The following is a 20,164-nucleotide window of genomic DNA, read 5'->3' as shown; positions in this document are numbered from 1 at the left end:
CGGCACTGACTCCACATCAAACACCTTGTCCTTGAACAGGATCGTCCTCGCCTGAATCGGGCACTCAATGTCGAGCGGAAAGTTCTCCATATCTTGCTCGAAATACTTACGGTAGTACTGGAGAAAGTACTGCTGGAAATTGCACATACCCATCACCGGCAACCGGAACGGTGTCTTTGAGAACTGGTTATTACCCATGGGGCTGTGAAAAAACTCGGTAGAAAGCTGCCGTCGGTGGTACATCAGTTGACGGTGCGCTTTGGCAGTTGATTGGAGATGCGCTCTACTCACCAGTACCTCGTTACCCATGTCCTTCAGCAGGGATACGGTTCCGCGTAAGCCGGCCTGACTTCGGTTCACTTTGGCCACCCGGACGTCACTGGTGGCGATCGATGAGTTTCGCTGATTTTCCACCATACTCCACTGAATGTTCACGTCACACATAATTAGCGGTGTCACGAGCACAATCACCATCGTCCATCGAGAACAGCGTGGCATGGTTTCAGTGGAGCTGGAACGATGAAAAGTCTAACCAAATTGCAATTTTTTTCAACCTGCTACGCTCATCTACCGCAATGTGCTATGCAATGGAAGCTTGTTCTCTACAGTTCTCATCTTTTATTGGAAACTAAACGAGATAGTATCGCTAGTCACATTCGTGAATATTAATGTAACACTCCGTATTTTATTACTGTTGTTGTTTGTTTTGAACAACTATTTTAATGTAATGATTGTGATCTGATTTTACCACGAACGCACGCATCAACTGCGATCCCAGAAGAGTTCCCCTTTTTCCTTTCTACAACAGAGCAATCTGATATAGTATAATTATGACCATTATGACTATCACGTGCATCACGTTTTTGCTTTCTGAAATCTATTTATTTTATTTGGTTTTTTATTATATGTTTTTTTTTTCGCTGCAAAAGTGCCATCATTATCATCATTTTTCTTCATTGGTATTGCTTTCAATATCAGCATTTCTAGGATATGCTAGTAGCACATGATATTAAAAATCTGTGGCATAAATCATGAATTATAACATAAATGCAATAATTATAACAAAACCAATTTCACTAGCGTGGTACAGCATCTTATCTAGTCGCTTGCTTGTGCTATTCGTTTGGTTAAAGCAAACGTGACGAAGTTGAATCCAAAAGCAAAATGGATCTGTAAATATTTATAACGTAAAATAAAACACAAATCACACTAGCTCGCCATCCGCGAGGCTCCCTGCAAATGCAAACCAGACCACCAAAAAAGGATCCTACAATCGTTTATTTTTTCGTAAAGGCCGTCTGTCCCTCTCAGCCAAATCCAACACGGAGCGATCGGGATGATAAACGATCCCTCCGCCGGCAAGGGCCAGCACCGTTCGTACGCCAAAACGTGTGCTTTACGCCCTTCCGGTAGGGCCAGTGAAACCCAACAACCCACCAATCACCCCGATCCACAGAACGTGCGGTTTGCAAATAGTGCCCCACGGCAAATCCTCGGCGGTACTATTTTTACACCACCGCTCGCCATTCGGAAACCGATTAACCTTTGGCAGCGCGGGGAATTTAAAAATATATATATATATTTTCCCACTCCACGAAACCGATAGGCGGTGGGGCTGAAGGTGCCGAAGAAAAATGTATCGATTTTCCATCGCCACAAACGCAAACAAACCAAACCGCGGTCAGCGTGCGGTGAGCGCGCGAACGAGACGACAAACCCGAGAGACGGGGAGCATAAATGCTTTTTCCCGCAAGTGTGAAATCAAAACAAAACGAAGACGAAGAAAAATAACCCCCGATCGTGCCCCGATCTTTCCATCGACCAAGGGGGGTGTGTATTTTCGCGCAGAAGTTCCCCATACAAATACAGTTTAGAAAAAAGAAGGGGAAAACACCCCAATCGTTCGCCAATCGAGCGGCGATCGTGAGCTGTGATCTTTCATTTGTGTTTTGCTGTTTTTTTTTTGTTGATTGTGGATTTTGCCTCGGTACCGCCTGTTGCATCGGGCTGCTCTCGCCCATGCGGAGATGGAAGGATCCCGCGGGAAAACGACCGAACCAAAGGTGTCACGACCCGGGCGAGCGGGGAAACATTGAACACAAATTGTTTGGCATATGTTCTGTTTATTTTTAACCGTCATCATCATGCCGGACCGTTCTCGCGGACCCATCAAACAGCCGCAGCTGAACCGCTGCACCAGCGTCACGAGCGTCCGTGGGCAGACAGAATAAGTTATTAGTGCCCCATCAGGGCGCGATCGCGTAAGCAAAGCGGGCTGGTCGCTCGGTTGGCCCCTCGGTTGGCTTTATTTACCCCGCGGGGTATCCTTCTCGTTCCCACACGCGGGCCACTTTCTTTTTAACCACCACGCGATCACGTGGGAAAGTGCCCTCGAACGCCTTTCGGGACCAAACACGATGCTTGGGGAAACAAATTACCTTTGATCGGTGTTGCATATCGGCAGCAAAAGAAGGATGTTTCTTTTGCGCGGTTCTGTTTGCGGTGGCAGCATCGCTCTCCACACGCCAGATGGAGACATATGTGCCGGACGCGAGGCAAACGAACACGTGGGAACACTGTCGGTGGGACACGTATGGCGAGAAAAGGTCGAGCAGGTCTTAGATTCCGCGTGTCTGGCAAGGAATGTAAACATAAGACAAGTGGAGCTCGCTCGGGGCCACAGATCGTCGATCCGTTTCGATCCATCCTGGGCGATGTATTTACAAAATATTTCACTACGCGCGCATTAATTTTCTCCTGCGCGCAATTTTGGGTGGGTTCTTCGTCCGCATCATTTACGAGGCGTTTTTAAAGGGGATTTTTTGCTGTTGTTGCTGTTTTGTTGCTCCTTTTTGAAACCACCCGAAACCTCTTTCGAAAGGCGATAAATTACCGAAACCATTATTCCCGTCGGTGAAGGGTTTCCGGCCGGAAAATTGACACCGAAAGTGGGTGGAAAAGCGAAGGCTCCGTTTGAACAGCAGACCAGACCCACCGGGATCCATATGTGACACCAGTGACATACCGGTAATCGAATGAAGCTGGCCGAATATTAGGGACAATCTTGTTTCTGTACTCGGCAGGATGTCCCGAGGAATCGAGGAAAAGAAACGGTCCCCTAAGGATCGAAATCACGTCGATATGATTCCGGAACTGAAGCACGGGGTCCGATGAGAAATTTTCTCCGAAGGACCTCTCCAACCCCACCGGAAGCACATCCGAGACGACTCCATTACACCGTCTGGCACCGTCGTCATCAAGGCACCGGTTTCATGCGAGTTTGCTTTTGGGTAGCAAATCAGGTAACTTTCCACTTGTTTCTCGTGAAAACCGGATGCTGGCTTCCTAGGAAAAGTTTCCTCACGACTCATGGGCGGAGTGAAGGAGAGCTCATTTAAAATTTATAACGTTTCATCGTGTGGTTGTTCAAAAGATGCACCAACACGACCAACAAACGCCACAGGTAGCCGATTGATTGAATCGATGTCATCATTGATTTCGGTTGTTAATCCTGGAATCGTCAAAGCAGCGAGCGGAAACGTATAAACTCGCCCCTTCAATTGGTAATTGTCTTCGCATCGATCGTTTCAAGCGCCCGGAAAAGAACACAACCAAAGCAAAGGAAAAGGCCACTTTCCACGCCGTGACGGCAGCAGCTTTCACAACGCGCTACAAAAGCGAGTTTGGCCCCGTTCCCGAGGGCAGAGGTTTCGCTTGTTTACCGAAAACTCACCACGAACGGTAACGGATCGACGTCAGACGTCATGCGAGCGATCGTGTCTCACCGGAGCGATGCGCCTGTTGGGATTTTCTTGGGAAAACTATTACACCAGCACGGCACCAGCATACGGCGACAACAAGGAAGCGTTGTGTCGAAGTACGTCCGAGCTCCAGGGAAAACGAACCATCCTCCTCGCTTCCATCCTCCCGGTCGGGAAAGTTATTGAACCTCCAAACGAATGGGTACGCCTGCGTATGCTGTGTGTGTGTATGAACGCGCGCGCGGGATTACTTTTCCTTTGTCGAGTTGGCTGACTGACAGACGCGCGGAATTGGCAGAGACGCGAGTTGTTTGCTCCGACCGGTCGGACCAATGGCGCACCAGCGGTGACGCTACTTTTGCGGTCAATTTTAACCCACCGGGTTTCGAGTTTCCATTTCCCATTGCCCGCCCAGCGTGTGCAGTTGTTTTTCGCGTTTGTATCACATCGCCGGGTCGAGTTTGGCCTGTCACAGCTCGCCAGCGGTCCCGAAAACCGATCCCTAAAAACGCGGCCAACCCCGCGAACCGTGCGGGCTGTGACATAATTCACCTTTTTCACCATCTGCCTCACGCGCGCGCACACCACCGCACGACTAATTGACGGCTCACGGAACCGAACCCGCGCGGATGGACGTGACGTTTACGAAACTCAATTCGCGCAATGGACCGCACGACGAGATGCGACAGCGGCGTTCCTTTTGCATCTAGTTACCCACGTCGGTCGCTCAGTGACAGATTCGTGCTTGCGAATCCGTGTCGCGGACTGTCAGATGGTGCGAGAAATTCGAGCCCCCTCCGGTTGCTGGGATCCTTTTCTTTTCTTTTCTTTTTTCGTCAGCTCCTTTATGCCCCCACCCGTTCGGACAAAATGACACACCACGCGAGACGTGTTTGGTTTCAATTCACCCGCTATCACATACTTTATTAATCGACTAAACAGACTCCTGAACTCCAGCGCGGTTTATCTACAAATCGGCATGCCCGCGAACACGCATTACCCCAAAAACGCAACGCCCGCCTTCCAAAATGGAGGTAAAACTACACCGTCTCGTTTCGGCCGCCAGCTATTCTTTCTTGCTTTCTTTGAGTGTATAGGGTCTGAGCGAACAATCGCCCCATTCTTATCTCCGTCAGCTATTATTGCATCGTTCATGGTGTGTCTCTGCACCGGCGTTAAGGATCGGGGATATCCTTGTCAAACACACACACGCGTACTCTAAACACCGTTCGGTTAAGTGTCTAACTTGCGCTATGCTTCGGTTAGTTACATCTCCTCAATCTCGCACTACAATCTAGGGGTTTGCTTCTTTATTTTTTGTGTGTTTGCGTCTGTTTTCACCACACTACCTGCCTAATCGTGATCAGGATTCGCTACGCGATACAAACAAGGTAACACTTAGTTGGAAAACAATTAATACACCGTGAGCAGTTTGGCTCCTTTTTGAACCGCTCCGTCTAAACTCGACCTCGACCGCTCGATTTTTACCGCTAGCATCTAGCATAAATATGTGTATATGGTTCAGTATATCTGTATAGATCTGTATAAATACCCTCGTTTATACGTTTATCACGTTCACTAAAGATAACACCTTCTATGGCTAGCTTCTCCCTGTTTTCCTTTTACACTTTGAGCGGTGAGCTGCACTTGTAATTCGGTAACCATGCCCATGGTCCTTCCGTTTCGCCGTTTTCAATAATTCCTTACAAATTACGAGTTTTCTTTCCATCTATTCTACTGCTCCTGACACACGGTATGGCTACACGCGACGTTCTCTTCAAGAGTTCTCGCAATCTGCTTCTAACGTGCAGCTGTAGAAGCTCGCTCCACATCAATCGGTACGTCCTAACAATTCTGTCCACTTTTCGCATTTATCACACACACATAATTAATATAATCACATGTACCTGCTACTTACGCCCCGGGAGTCTGCCCGGGGGGAGGTCCTTCGGGAGAGTATTGTTCGCTCTGTGTACTGTCGGTTCACGCGTTCACACTAGGTGGAATCTGAGGTTAGAGGGGTTGTTTCCGTTGTTCCATCAACGCAGGCTCGCTCACTTATACAGCTTCACGCCACCACTTGTGATCGTTCGCGTTTCCCGCACGAAACTGTGGCTCTCGCTGAAGCTGATCAGGTCCTGGTGATGCTGGTGCAGTGGATGGCTCGCAAGACTCTGCCGTCGCTGGGGTTGCTGATACACCTGCTGCTGCTGCTGATGTTGCTGTTGGTGTTGTTGTTGCAACGTCTTCGTATCCTTGGTGCTCCAGAACGTTAGGTCATCTGCGCTACCGCTACAACTGAGGTCGTTCGATTCGAGCCAGTCCCACACCTTCGTCCGGATCGCATCCTGATGGTCTGGTCCGGTGGCACCCATCGATCCTGGCACCGAATCGGGCGTTAGCGCTCCCACACTCGTCATACGCCGCGCTCGCAGCTTTCCATCGAACGAGTTTCGGCTCTCGCGGTGGTTGATGTACTTCACCGAGTCCTGATCGGAGCTAGTGTGTTGCTGGTTCGACTGATGCTGTTGCTGGCCCGTTTGACCCATGGTTGCGATGTTCGACGCCGATTTCGACACGGTGATCTTCCCATCCATCCACCGGTTCTTCATGTACTTCATGATGTCCGTCACCTTCGCTCGGTCCTCATCCCGATGGTCGAAAATGCGTCGAAACGCTCGCAGCAACCGTGGTGTAAACCGACGAAAGTTCTCCGGGATCTTAGTCGTCTCGCGTTTCTGGTACTTCATAAACGCAGCATACTTCACATCCCGGACCCAATCCGCGGACTTCCACGGGGTCGCTCCGGTCAGACAGACGTACAGCACGATCCCAAACTGCCACGAGTCCGCCGATGCCTTGCAGATGAACCGCTCGTTCTTGACCACCTCAAGCACCTCGGGTGGCAGGAACGCGATCCAGGTCTTGTTGTTCCGGCTCACCAGCACGCCCTCTCGTGTCGTCGTTCCGAAATCGCACAGCTTGATGCGCGAGAAGTCGGGCGTAAACACCAGCACGTTCTCGAGCTTTAGATCCCTGTGTACAAGGCCCTTTAGGTGCATGAAACCAAGTGCCGAGCTGAGCTGTTCTGCGATCTTCTTGCAGCTGCTTTCGGGCAGCCCAGACGCACCAACGTTCGCGGCTAGATCCCCGAAAGGGGCGTGCTCCTGCGCGTACACGTAGTACTCCTTCGTCTGAAACTTCACCTGGTAGCAGCTGAGGATGTTCGGGTGGTGACTGAGCTGATAGTTGTAGTGAAACTCGCGCACAAACTCCTTCAAACTCGTCAGCTCAGTGTGAATCGCCTTCAAGACGACCGTGGTCGCTGTAGGGCGATGATGTGCGAGGTAGATCTTCGCGAAACAACCCTCCGCGATCATCTTCTCGATGTCGTACTCGTCCGCGATCGCCATGTTCGGAATCTCCATGTCCGGGATGCGGTGAAGCACATTGCTGGTGTTCGACAGCCGCCGATAGCTGTTGTTGATCGATTTGTACAGGTTCGCGATAATCGACGTGTCGGATTTGCTCTCTGATAGCTTCATGATGGTGCTGGTTGCTGGAGGTATATTTCTCATCTGTGGGAGCAAGCGAGAGAGAGAGAGAAAAAAATCGGAAAACTACTCCATCTGCGTGTGGGTTTCGGGGCCGTTGTATCTCCGGGGGGTTCTTCGAGCGTAATTGACCCATTTTCGGCCACTCTGCTCCACGTGCGTGACATAACCAGGCTAGCGACCCAGCAACGGATCCCATCGCGATCGTTACAAAATCATGTACAGATGAGAGCGCCCTCTAAACACGCACCCGTCCTTGCGGTCATTTCGGCCACACTCCCGACCAGACCTGTCCAAACGGTGGACCAGAAGGTCGATCGGCAAGGGGCAAGTTATTTTAAACAACATCTCGCACCACCCCCACTCTCATTGCACTATAAATAAAATCTTATTTTTAAACCCGAACAAACCCGCGTGTCTGTCTGTTCGTGTCGTGTGAGGATTGTCCCTCCAGCACCTCGCAGAAGCACCACGGCAGAAGAAGGACTCTACCGGTGACCCTACGTCAAGCGGAGCACGGTTCACATGTGGCAACACATGTTGCCCGAAAACCGGCTGCCCAGTTGGCGAGAAAATTCGTCCGCCCCAAAAATGACGGTTGGCCATTTTCACGGCAATTTGCACACGGAACGGAACGGCGGTGGCAGATGGTGCGTGTGAGGGTGAGCAGGAGGAGGAGGGGGGGGTTGGGGGAGGCCGATGGGAATTTGAAATCGGTTACATCGCCCTCCTGTTGCTTTTCCACGTCCCAATCGGTTGCCGTGCCCGGGTGGAAAACTTTTTCCGCATAACAAAGCACCCAACGGCCGTGAAACTTTCCCGATGGGATTTATCAGCCAGGCCGATTGCCACACGTACGGAGGACTGCTTTCCAACAAAAAGGACGACGACAAACTTTCGATGGACTTGCCGTATTTTTCGGGGCCAAAAATCTTTTTCACTTCTTGCGCTGTTTACTCAACACCGGAGTAGCGAAACGGAGCAAATTGAAGCGCACACCAAACGTGCAGAAACAAATTTCACGACCTTCGGAGATAAATTATGGGCTTATTCTGCCTGTTTGGTTCAACAAACTTGCACGGCCCTGACGGTTCTAGGCTCCATACCAAAGGAAGAACCGTCCACTTTTCCTGGTACGGGTAAGAACTCCCATGAAAGAGCGCTGGAAAACGGACCGAACGAAACGAGCTCCATCGAAGCGAAACCGAAGCATATTTACTTGCTCACGTGATGGGTTTCCATGGCCTCTCAAACTCACCATGCCCACCCCCAATGTAGGGTAGCCCCGGTCGGGGACGTTGGCTAATTGATAAGGGAACAGTCGAGACCGTGCGCCATCCCGCCGAAGCCACAGGTTGCCATGGTTTCCCGGACCGTCCCGTCCGCATGACGTCATTGACGGACGAACAAAGGAGCCACGCGTGGCAGCGATGGCTTTAGAACGTGAAGCATTTGCGAGATGTCCCGTAGGATTGCGCTGGTGGTGGTGCGAAGCTGGAGCGCAAACGAGAACTGAGAAGGGGCCACACACCGATGATGACGCAAAACGACGGACGCTTCCGCTGGGGCTTGGGGTTCCGGTGTGCCCGGCGAGCAGCATAAATTATGCTTCCCTTCAGCCGGAAAGTTTAGATACCGTTTTCCTGCGCTGTCCGGGATGGGGTAGAAAATTGGCTGCGCCAGTGGAAGGAGAGATCCGGGGCATTGTCTCGGCATGCGTTTTTCTCCCATCCGCCCACCATTGTGGCCCCGTCTGGCTGGAGCGAAAAGTTCGATGTAAATGAGCTTCGGGCGGCGCTGACGTGACGTGAAAACATTTCCATCCCATTTCGCACGATGACGGACGCTTTTGGGTGGTACGAAACCGGGACGGCGACGGATTCTTCCAGCTAGTTTTTGTTCGCTGCTCGTTTTGGTCGTTGGATTTCATTCTGTTCTGTTATAAATTCAAGCGAGCGGTGTGGTTTGATTTTCCACCACATTCGTTCGCCACCGAAACGAACGTATAAATAAAACCACCCCTCGCTGGGATGATAATCCTTTGCTCGTAATCCTCTCCCGCGTGGGCTGATGAGGGCTGATATATTTTCAACCTTTGCTACAGTACAACCAGAAGTAATGGCAATCATAACCACTCTGCCGACGAGGTTGGGCCACTTCCAAGCATTCCACTTCATCCCGGAAAGGTCCCACGTGGCACGAGATAGGGGCGCGAAGCATCACGTGAATCATGACGTACGAATACGAATGCGTAATGAGCTAACCTTTTCTCCCTCAAAACTTCTGCCGTCCAAAGGGTGACAAATTATGGTGGTTGGTGCAACCTTACTTCGTGTACGGTACGATTTATGAAGCCCATTTTTCCTTCCAAGCCCACCTCCAAACGGAATTAAAAAGCTAAAAAATTCTCTGGTATCCCCAGGAGCTTTGGGGTGAAAAATTGGCTTCCGTTTGTGCAAGTGGACGCTAATAAGGTAAAAGGACTCATCACTCACGGGCCGTCGGAAAGCATTACTCATAGCCAGCTCGTAAAAGCATGATAAGCAGCACTTCTGGGATCTTAAGCAAAGAATTTTTCCTAGTGTCGGCTCCATGTCATGACGAGTGCCCATTTTTCACCGCCCGTAGTGTCGTATTTATGGATTTTTCCGGCACCGATCGAGCGAAACGCGGAAATAAGAATTGGTTTCTTGCGTGGCCAAAAATAAACCCCCGGTCTGGTTTGAGATTCCCGTAATTTAGTTGTCTTTGTTTCTGGACGAAAATATACTCAGAAAGCCATTTTGCTTACCCTCTCTACCTCCCACCTCCCTCCCAACCTCTCTCTTACACCAAGGTGGTATGGAAAACAGCCTGGTCGGGGGCCATATTTTTATCAAACGCTCGTTCCAATTTGAGCCCGGATGCTGAAAATAACCCCAACGGCAAACAGCAAACGTCAACCGATCGGAAAGAAAGTCGAGCAATCGCAACCCCGGTGTATCGGGAAAGGGGCTTGAGCAGCAATAACCGCAACAGCCGTGTAAACGTTGTCGAACAGCGTCGCACCCCAAAATAGACGGAGTGGAGCACGCTGGCACGTTGTTTCGTCGTTACCGGGCGTCCCGCCAGCACGAGATGACACCCAGGTCTAGCTGTTTCGCGAGCGTTTTCTCCTGGTCTTCTTCCATGCAAAACCCAACCGAGCTATTGGCAACCACCGAGGACGATTTCCCGCTCCAGCTGCACCGTAAATGAGCGTACAACCCCACCCACAAATAACGACCGATCGGGCTGAGAGGGCAAAAGCAAACCCATAAACCCAGCTAATGATGCGAGTCGGTGGTCGCCAAATGCCAATCGATGCATTACGGGTGCATCTTTCACCTTTCGGGGTTGGCCTGGTCTGGCTAAATTCGGTCGCTTCGAGCGTCATGCGAGTTTCTCGGTGTTGCTGGCAAAAGCATTAGCTCCTCACTATCGTCGCACACCCGGCATGGTGGCGATAAATCGACAGCAAATTTATCCATCGCCGCCCTGCACAACATGTGCCCTTTTCGATCGACTCCGCACGGGACACCGGATGGATCGGACAGGCCGGATGGGCCGGTTGAGACCGGCCGGGACATGTCACCGTTGTTTGCTGTGAAAACCTCACCCACGGGAGGCATGGGTGTGTAACAAAGAGAGAGAGAGAAAGAGTGTGCCCTTCCTTCCATTTGTGAACTAACAGATGGAACATGTCGGGGCGAATAATTTTTGATTGATTTAAGAGAATAAATCGTGCTGGCGATCACCCTTCGCCCGGGAGCGATCTGCTTCGTTTCAGTATCACGCCCCGTGCCAATGACGCCAATCGGGAAATTTTCTAATCCCCGGCCAACTGAGATGGGGTCGGTGGGCGAATAGAGGGCAAAAAAAAAAGCACGCGAGTGTGCATTTGCTGGCATCGTTCCACGAACTCTGGCCGGGATCTGGGAGGTTCTGGTTTTCTCGGCAAATGGGATTACGCTCTTCTCGCGTCCTGTTTCTGGTTCCTGCACGGTGGAAACGCTGCCCAACGGTGGTACGCTGCCGATAATCGGTGCAATAATTTGCAAACCAACGATGGAGACGCCCGGTACTTTGTACATCGTTAAGGAGGGGTTTCGTTTTTCGCTCTTTCTTGAAGCACGACAGTCTGTTGGTCTGTCAGAATCAGTAGAAGTGTTAAATTTAAGTAACGAGATGCCAGAAAGTAACGGTACATTTCTCAAAATAACGATCGTTGATTCGTTGTTTCGTCGAAAATGTCATGCTTGAAAATACTTTCAATTTAAATTTTTTAAACTACACATAAATGATTTAATTACTAGTTTTACAAATTTAAACTAGACATAATAATATAAACTAGACATAATTTTTAAAACTAAACAAATATAAAAATAACAATCAAAGTTATTTAAATAAGCAATTAAAATAAATATTTGATTAACAACTGAAGAATTGTTGAATGCTTTTGTGTTAAAATTGTATAAAGGAATGTAGCGATGCACATTTTGCTTATTTTAACGTTTACATTCTTTTTCTTCTTAGCAATACAAACAAAGTATTTTTCTCAAAGCTTTCAAGCAACCTTTGAAAAACCAATTCTCAATCTAACTAATACTAACACTAACCCAAATGCACCGTTACCGATGATTGCCCAAGATTCTAAGAAATCCACCTGATTCGGATTTCGTTACTCCACGCCGGTCGTTAATCGAGCAGCATATTAAATGTTTGAATAAGTACTTCCAGGAACAGATAACGGGCGTAGTCTTACTCACCGTACTAACGCCTTCGGAAAATTGAACCATTCAAATTCCATCACCAATCGATACAATACGCAGACTGCTGAATTAATCGAACAAAAAGGAATCCTCCCGGTAGACTTAACAAATCGGTCGTGGTTCGGTGCGCCGTTTACACCGACTTCACTTGATAAACCATCATCCCGAGCGACGAACAAGACGCGTGCCATGGTTCGCCGACTGACGGAAATCAAAATAAGGGCCACCATTCCAAACCGGCCAAAAAGCGCACACGCAGCGAACCGGCTCCTGGAAAGCGTCACCAGAACGAATCCGATCGGCTCCCGCTTCGATGCTGCGATAAAAATTCAATCCCTCCCCAGAAACAACACACACGCACGAACGCTCGTCCCTGTTACCCACTACCACCCACAAACGTCCCAACCACCGTTGACTGCAATGACGTCAGCAGTGATATTGAAGATTGGTTTTGCCCGTGGCCTGCCCGCTTTCCGCTCCATCGGTGCGCGAGGATCCGCTCGTGATATTTTTTTTCTGTATGCTGTTGTTGTTGCTCTCTTTCACCCGTCTCCTGAACTTGTCCGACACTCACCCCCATCAACCCCACCACCCCCGGAGCTTGCTTTTATCGCCCATCATCCGCTAACCCGCCCACAGCAACAAATCGGTAACGTGTTTCTGCTCGTCGAGTGCCGCCCGTTTCGTGTTTCTTTTCCACTCTCTCTTTTTTTTTCTTCCGTCGCCATTTTAATACAAATCCCCACCTCAATCACCCCTCCTGCGGTACCGCTCTCTCCCTGTCACCACAAGCCCCCCTTGATCCTGCCGGCAAATGGAATAAAGATGAAAAGATTTCCCTGTCACCCACCGGTCGTTTATCCGATGAAAAGTGTTTTTCCTTGGAGGTTGTTTCCTTTGCTTCCCTTGCTTCCCTTGCCTGGTCAACCGGTCTCGCGTGCACGATGACGCATCAACGCTTCGCTACGCACCAACTCAGCTGTCTACGGTGAACGGTTGCGTACGACAGCACGCGTCCCAGCGCTGTATGCGTGCGTGCTTCCGTTTCTCGTTGTGTATGAGGGCGCTGAGTGCAAGACGAATGGAGGAGAAAGAAAGCACGCGTTTCTCCCACATCTTTTGGTTGCTTTTTATATGCTGCTTTGCTGCCCCGCAAGCGCGATAGTTTCTGCTGGCCATTTTATGGACCATCACAACGGTTGCGACCCGCTGAAGGCAATGGTCGGCAAGACGGTTTGGGTTTTATTTTTCACCCTATTGTTGCCTAGCTTCTTCCACACCCCCATGAGCGCTCGAATGTGACCCCCAACGGGGGGTGATGGGTTTGGAACTCCAGTGCCAGAAAGTCACACTCACACACGTGCACACCAGTTCCAGACCACCGTTGCCGACGAGACGCCCTACCCACCCGTCTGGTGATGTGTTTATTTAAACTGTCAGCCCCGGTGTCGCCTTCGAGTGATTCACTCGCCACGTCTGGGCCACCTACAAACCGGCGTACCTCTAATTTATCACCGCACCAACTGGGACAAGTTCGTTTCACCGGGGACCGGTTGTACGATCGCGGGGCAATAAACGCGCCGGTCCTAGAAACGCGTCGTAAATTCTGCTCTACTTTTACTTCTCTCATGCCGGCACTCGATGCACGATTTGGGCTAAGCTAATTCAACCCCATAGCAATGATAATCATAACAACTTGACCGTAGGTGACCGTACCGTACCGTCTGGAGAATACACACAAATGTCTTCGAACGCTTGTCCCACGAACTTGCTCGCCCGTGATTCACCGTGAGCTACTCTTTTTCGGTATTTTCCGAACGGAAAAGACAGCCATAAATTTTGGGGCAATCTTTTCGGGGCGTAAACCATTCACCATTTACGTTTACGGCGTGATTCTAATTGAAACTCGAGCGCATCACTATCCATCTTGTCCTCTTGGCCCGGCTCGATCGTCCTTTCCTCGTGTGGGCTTCTTCACGCAAGAAACCGGAACACCGGGTGGGTTGAGTGTTGCGAATTCCCTCCTTTGAAACTCTTACGCATGCGGTGGAAAAAAAAACATCCCTCCAAACGGTGCCCATAAATTTCGCTATGATTGGACACTTTTGAAAGGCAAATTTATTCGTCCCACTGTCCCCCTTTGGGGGCGGTCTCGGGGGTGCTGAGTGTCGGGAATGTTAAGTGAACGCACCGCGAAACCATCAACCTCCAGGGACGACCGTAAACGTACGATCACACGGGGTCACCCGCGTGTGTTGAGCACGCCTTTATTGCTATATTTTGTGTTCGCTTTTTCGCGCGAGATGCCGATCGTAAAAGCGTATTTTCCACAATTCCGCGCACAACAACATCCCGTGTGTGGCCGTCAGGGTACGAGTCCGGGCAAAGGCAACCCGATATTCCCAGAGGTCGATGACAACCGGCTCTGTCTGCTGGTAAGCTGGAAGGGAACACCTCGGTGGATGGTCACCATCGAAAAGCCTCCTCATGTGAGAGCACGCAAATGAAAATAGCATCTCCCCAGTGGACGCTAAAGGGGACGCCAAATGAGTGCCATAATGAAAGTGCGGCCACCTAATGGCAAAACCAATTTTACAACGGCTTTTAATCACCGGGAACGAATTAATTTTAACGCCCTTGGCACCGATGGAGGCGCCTGGTCCGTCTATCGCTTCAAGCAATAGCGTCGATGAATCGAGCGTCCCCAAAACGAACGAGGATAACTAGTCGAAAATAAACCTGCAAAGCGAGATGGAGAATGAATGTCTTAAATCTCGGCGTTCGGTTGCAAAATAATAGTTTACGGCACTGCATCTTACTCGACTGCACGCGCCAAACCAAACCACCCATCGACTGTTTATAATTAAAAGTTCGTTTGCGGTTCCATTCGCCCACCCGGCGGCATTACCGTCCATGGTCTAACGTTTTCCATTGCTCGACTAGGTAGATCTTTTCCAATCGATCCATTTCACCACCGGACAGCTTCGCACCAGGGCAGCTGCCATCGAACCGGCGGGCGGCCTGAAAACAGTGCGCGTTTTATATGGTGCACTCGTGCGTGCATAACACCCTGTAATGAGTTCCACGTACATGTCGGAGTACATTGGTTGGTCCTGGGGGCGTATTCCTTCCGGCATCACCCAAAATCGATCTTTCTGCGAACGTGATTTATGGGCAAAAGTTAAAATTAACTCCAAACACACCGAATGGGCGAAAACTATCATTAGATGCAACGGTACACAACGGTCCGTTTCCTCTTTGTGTGCTCCGGGCTTTGGTGCTTATCGGGCAGCACAATCCGGTTCCCCGGGGGGAACCACGTGGAAGCAATTCCAGTTTTAGGCCGAAACCACAAAACCCCCCGGCTGCATCCGGTGTGGGTGGTTCGAGTAATCGCGCTTCCTTACCGGCCTGTAAGGCATTCTGCGCGCGGGAAAACAGAAATCGATTTCCGCTCATACATAAGAAATGGGAATTTATTATTCAACACCAAGCAAGCCCATTCATCATTCGACCAAACCAATTTTGGGAACGAATTCATCACGCATCGTAGGTTCCAGGTTTCGAATATCGGAGTTCGGAATCATCATTCACCGCACGAGTGGAAACGCTTCGAGAGTGAGTGGAAAAAAGTGTTACTCAGCCGTGATAATGGCTCCCCGGTGATTCACCAGAGGCTCAGCTGTTTCGTGGGTGGAAGCACTTGAAAAACGCAATTTACCTGCTCGCTTTCATCATCTTACCGCAAGTGCCGGATAAACTTCATTACGAAGCGGATTTTCCTCCCAAAAGGGCTACGAAGGTAAATAAAAATGGTACGACTCGTGCTGCATTTGCACGACGCTGCCCACGAAGCACGGTAACAACGTTGGCGTAGCGTAAATCCTAGCGTAGGAACACACGTAGGAATCGCTTGGGCCTCCGGTCTTCGATCCACTCACCGTGTGCGCAACACATCAATCAAACTCACGCAGTATTTGATTCCAAAAGCTTACGGTGGTGTTCGTTGGGAGAGGATTTCCCGAAGTGCTATACCTTGCAGTCTTCTCGATAATACGGCCCTACTTTGGGGTAAGCCTACGCTTCATTTTTTATTATATGCATCCCACGATTATGAAGCGAAGTGCTACAAAACGATGAACAAATTCTCCGTAGTGTCGAACTAGGCAGAGTTTGGATGAAAGGGAGAAGATGTCAAGCGGCGATGGAAACCGATGGCGGGTGGGTCGAATTAGCGGTTTGCCGAATTTTCACCGACCATGACACGGTGTCCGCGTAAATTAAGATTAATCGTGTTCATAAATAAGATGAGCGAATCTATTTTTGGCCCCACTGTTTGGCGCGGCTTCTTCGACCGACGCCGATCGGTTCACGCCACATCCCGCCTCCTTCCCAATTCTGCCTAATGCTGGTGACGTCGAAACCACACCAAAGGGCTGGTAAGGTCGATCGAAAGGAGGGCAAGCCAAGTTCGTCGCATAATCGATGCGACCCTCTCTCTCTCTCGTTGGCCTTTTTTTAACAGAACGAATGGTTTGCACCTTCCGAGGGTTGTGATATTTTTAGCCGGGCCCTGTTTAGTCGTTGCGGTGATTCGATTGATGGAAACCTTCCGATTTGTGGAATGAAATTAATTCGAAGTGATTTCGGTACGACGGATGAAGGGCAAACCACGACCACCCATCCCGTTAGTTGCTACTTTGGCGGTGGTTTGACGAATGAAGCGATGGCCGATGAGTGTAAAAATAACATTTCCCATTTGACTGGAAAATGTTACACCATCCTCAAGTTTTGCCTTTTGTGGTCTTCGGTTCGCTGTCGCCCGTGATTCCATACAACAATGAAGACACGAATAGCCCCATTTCGTGGAAAGAATGCAAATCGGCTCGTAAACCCAATCACTCTCGGAACTCCACCGAGAAACGGGCGTCTCCGCTGGACCGGAAATGACGGCAAAAAACTCTCCCTCTAGCTGCACAATCAACCGTAAGGCAAGCCATCATTCGCTGCCAGAAGCTTGCTCCAGAATAGGAAATGGTAATCGCATTCTCCGCCTTGGAACCGACGTTTATGAGGCAGCGAGTGGGCTTTGAGCTTCCCTCTTGGTGAAAAGCAGCATCATTTACCGCTCGTCTGTCTTGTGATCGATCGATCGGGGAAGAATGGTGCTTTTTTCTACTTCTCTTCTTTGGAAAATCTTCCACGCAAAAGTTTCACCTCATTCGGTACGTCATCCCGGTGCCCGCTCGGAAACATCCCAAACCAGACAATGGAGCGCAATTATAATTTTGCGCAAGAAGCCGAGCAGGATTGGGGTGAAATGTCGGTGAAGCGAAGCGAATGGAAATGAAACTTCCGATTACATCCCATGAGCGCCTTCTGAGGCCAAAGTTGCTCAATGCTGCATGCTTTGCGAGAACGGAGGGAAGTATCGTTACCATGTTTATCGATGAAATATATTGGAAAATTTTACGCGTGACAAGGCTTAATTTAAAGCACCGGAAATGATAAAATTAAGGATAAATGTAAATGAAAAATGGTTCAAAGGACATACGTGCACGGTGAAGTTTTTGCATTATAATTATATTTTTAAAATTTTACGCCACAAAATCAAAACCGGTGTGGTGATTGTTTAAAAACATGGAAAATTAATACATCCTTCATTTTCCTTCATGTGCGCTAATTAACTTGTTTGATCTCGTCGACCTAAGTGAAATCTTGTGAAGGTCCCGACATACGCTAGCAACATTCCCATCACGGCATACTTAGATACTCATATCCTGTCATATCCACAGAGTCTTGGAACTATAACTCATGGCCCACTTTCCCTCGGATATTTACAAATTGTATAAATTTCACCGTTTGACATGTTTACAACCAAAAATCATCTGCTGTGTGACGCGCGATCATCGTGACAGTCGGCGTCACCTTATGTCATTTATCGCTGTTCCCGTGATCACGAACAGATAATCGGCATTCGCATACATGACATCGCACCCCAAGACGACATCCAGCAACCATGAAGCTGAACCATCTATCGTCCATCGGCACCTCAAGATGTAATCATTAGTTCATGCCAGCATGCCAACGGAGCTACTTTTCTACGTAATAACTCGCTTAACCGCACATCGGTTCATCTATCACGTGCCACTCGCAGAGCTCCTTACCGAAACCGAGCATTTAGCGATAGACTCGTCAGTCACCGAGTCGGTGCTATAAATAGTAACAATCGATAGGACGCTGGTTCCTCTGCCTGCGTCTCGGCAGTACGAAGCAAAACACACCTTATCGCAATCGCAGCCCCCTGCTATCGAACAGGATAACACTGGCACTGGTGCTGCCGATCTCGGGGAGGCAAAAAAGGGCAATTTATTATGCCGGATGCTGGGACGTGGCGGGATAAATCTCCCGGGCCACCCGCTCCCGGCGTACGGCTACGTAACCGGTGAGTGCTGTTCCGCCTCCATCAATGGCAACAAGTGCACTTCCTGCTGAAGGACTCTACCCCTTATTACACAATACCGGCCCGAGTGCACGCTAGCCGTGGGGGGAAATTAAATTGGAGCATTTTTAATGAAATCATGCCATTTACGTAAACCATCCAGCCACGGGAAAACTACACGATGTGATGTATAAAAAACCCAATAAAAGAGGAAACATGCAAATTGTAGCTTCCTGGGAGGCAGAAAAATCTGCATGAAAGCGTCGAACCGGTGGCTGGTGTTGCTTCGTAATTGATTTCCTCCATCGAAAATGCCTCGGGAGGAGGGTTTCTTCAAGTTGATACGCTTTCATCCATCCGAAATTCTTTAAACTTCCCCGCACACCCTCCACCTTTCGTCACCCGTCTCCCACTTCCAGTGAGCCTAAAATGGGTTGGCGATTTTTCGCTTTTAGCGAAGAGCGCCGATCGAAAGTTGCTCCGAAATTTGATTTATTCAATTAAATTTTTGGCTCCGGTAGCCTGCCGTAGCCGTAGCGACCGTTCCGAGCAATTTGTCCCTGCGGTAAAGAATGTCAAATTGAATTAGGAACCTTATCTCCCGGTGGAGAAGCGGGTTGATTGGGAAACGATGCGAAAAAAAAAGTTTCCATTTAAAATTTCCAATCTTCTTTTACTCGAGATGCCACTTGCGTAGAGCTAATCCAGAGATAGTTTTTTTTTTAATTTATTTTTTTCCACCTCATCAGTTTGTTAATTTCTTCGAGCCGGTTAAATAACGTTAGCCATTTCGTGAAAATTAATCATTTTATTCTCGTCCCTTTTACCGGGAGACTCTCGGTTCTCGGTCGGTCCAGAAAGGGAAAAGCACTTCATGTTCTGTGAATTGTTTTTCTTCGATAAACACCAATCAGAACCGAGAATGGAAGAATGCTTCATGTAAACTCCCGGTGGCTGATTCCCGTGAAAAGGACACAGGACGGTTACGATGTCGTTTGATGAACGGTTTTCCAGTTTGACTCTTCCGTCGAGCCAGGATCGGCTCTTTTCCCAGAGAGAAAAGATTATTATTGGTGGCGCTGTTGCGTGAAATGGCTTGTAATTGTTGGAAAACCATTCCCCTTGCTTTGCTCTTTAAGAGAGTGTTGATACCTAGCAAATGACCGGATTTTATTGTTCATTAAAGGCGAGCGGAAATGAAAGCTCCGTGGAAGACATCAAAAGTACAGGTTATTACCGAGGGAACGAAAAGAGAACGATTGCTAGTTAATTTAGCTGTATGAATAACTTAAAACTTATACAAAGCGTTCCTTGTTTCCAACCGAAGCAGCGCAGACACCGCCGCAGACGATTGTTAATAAGTCTCGTAAATATTTAATGTATTAAAATCCTCGCCGCCTATTCAGCGCTCTGTCGAAATGATCCAAACTGATTGCAGCAGTACCATTTCCATGAAAATCCGGCCATATTCCGCGTTCATTAGGCAATGCCAATAAGCTCCAGGCGCAACGGGCGCTGCAAACAGGAAAAAAGCCCATATTCCCCCATCGTCAAAGCCCGCTTACGCACCGTGGCGGAAATAGAACATTTACACCCGTGTTTTTGTTGATGCAAGCA

At 49.2% G+C, this 20,164-nt stretch overlaps 1 protein-coding gene across 1 annotated transcript; it reads right to left on the bottom strand.

The window, feature by feature from the left end:
- Positions 1 to 4,673: 4,673 nt before the first annotated feature.
- LOC128723294 (serine/threonine-protein kinase meng-po-like) lies at positions 4,674 to 7,339 on the bottom strand. The gene has a single exon (XM_053817019.1). The coding sequence runs from the start codon at positions 7,337 to 7,339 to the stop codon at positions 5,816 to 5,818; it is 1,524 nt and encodes a 507-aa protein (XP_053672994.1). The 3' UTR covers positions 4,674 to 5,815.
- Between the last annotated feature and the right edge of the window lie 12,825 nt (positions 7,340 to 20,164).

The sequence above is a fragment of the Anopheles nili genome, chromosome 3, assembly GCF_943737925.1.
Source record: "Anopheles nili chromosome 3, idAnoNiliSN_F5_01, whole genome shotgun sequence".
In the NCBI taxonomy this organism is placed as follows: domain Eukaryota; kingdom Metazoa; phylum Arthropoda; class Insecta; order Diptera; family Culicidae; genus Anopheles; species Anopheles nili.
Note: the sequence above shows the minus strand (reverse complement) of the source record. Positions and strands in the feature narration are given on the sequence as shown.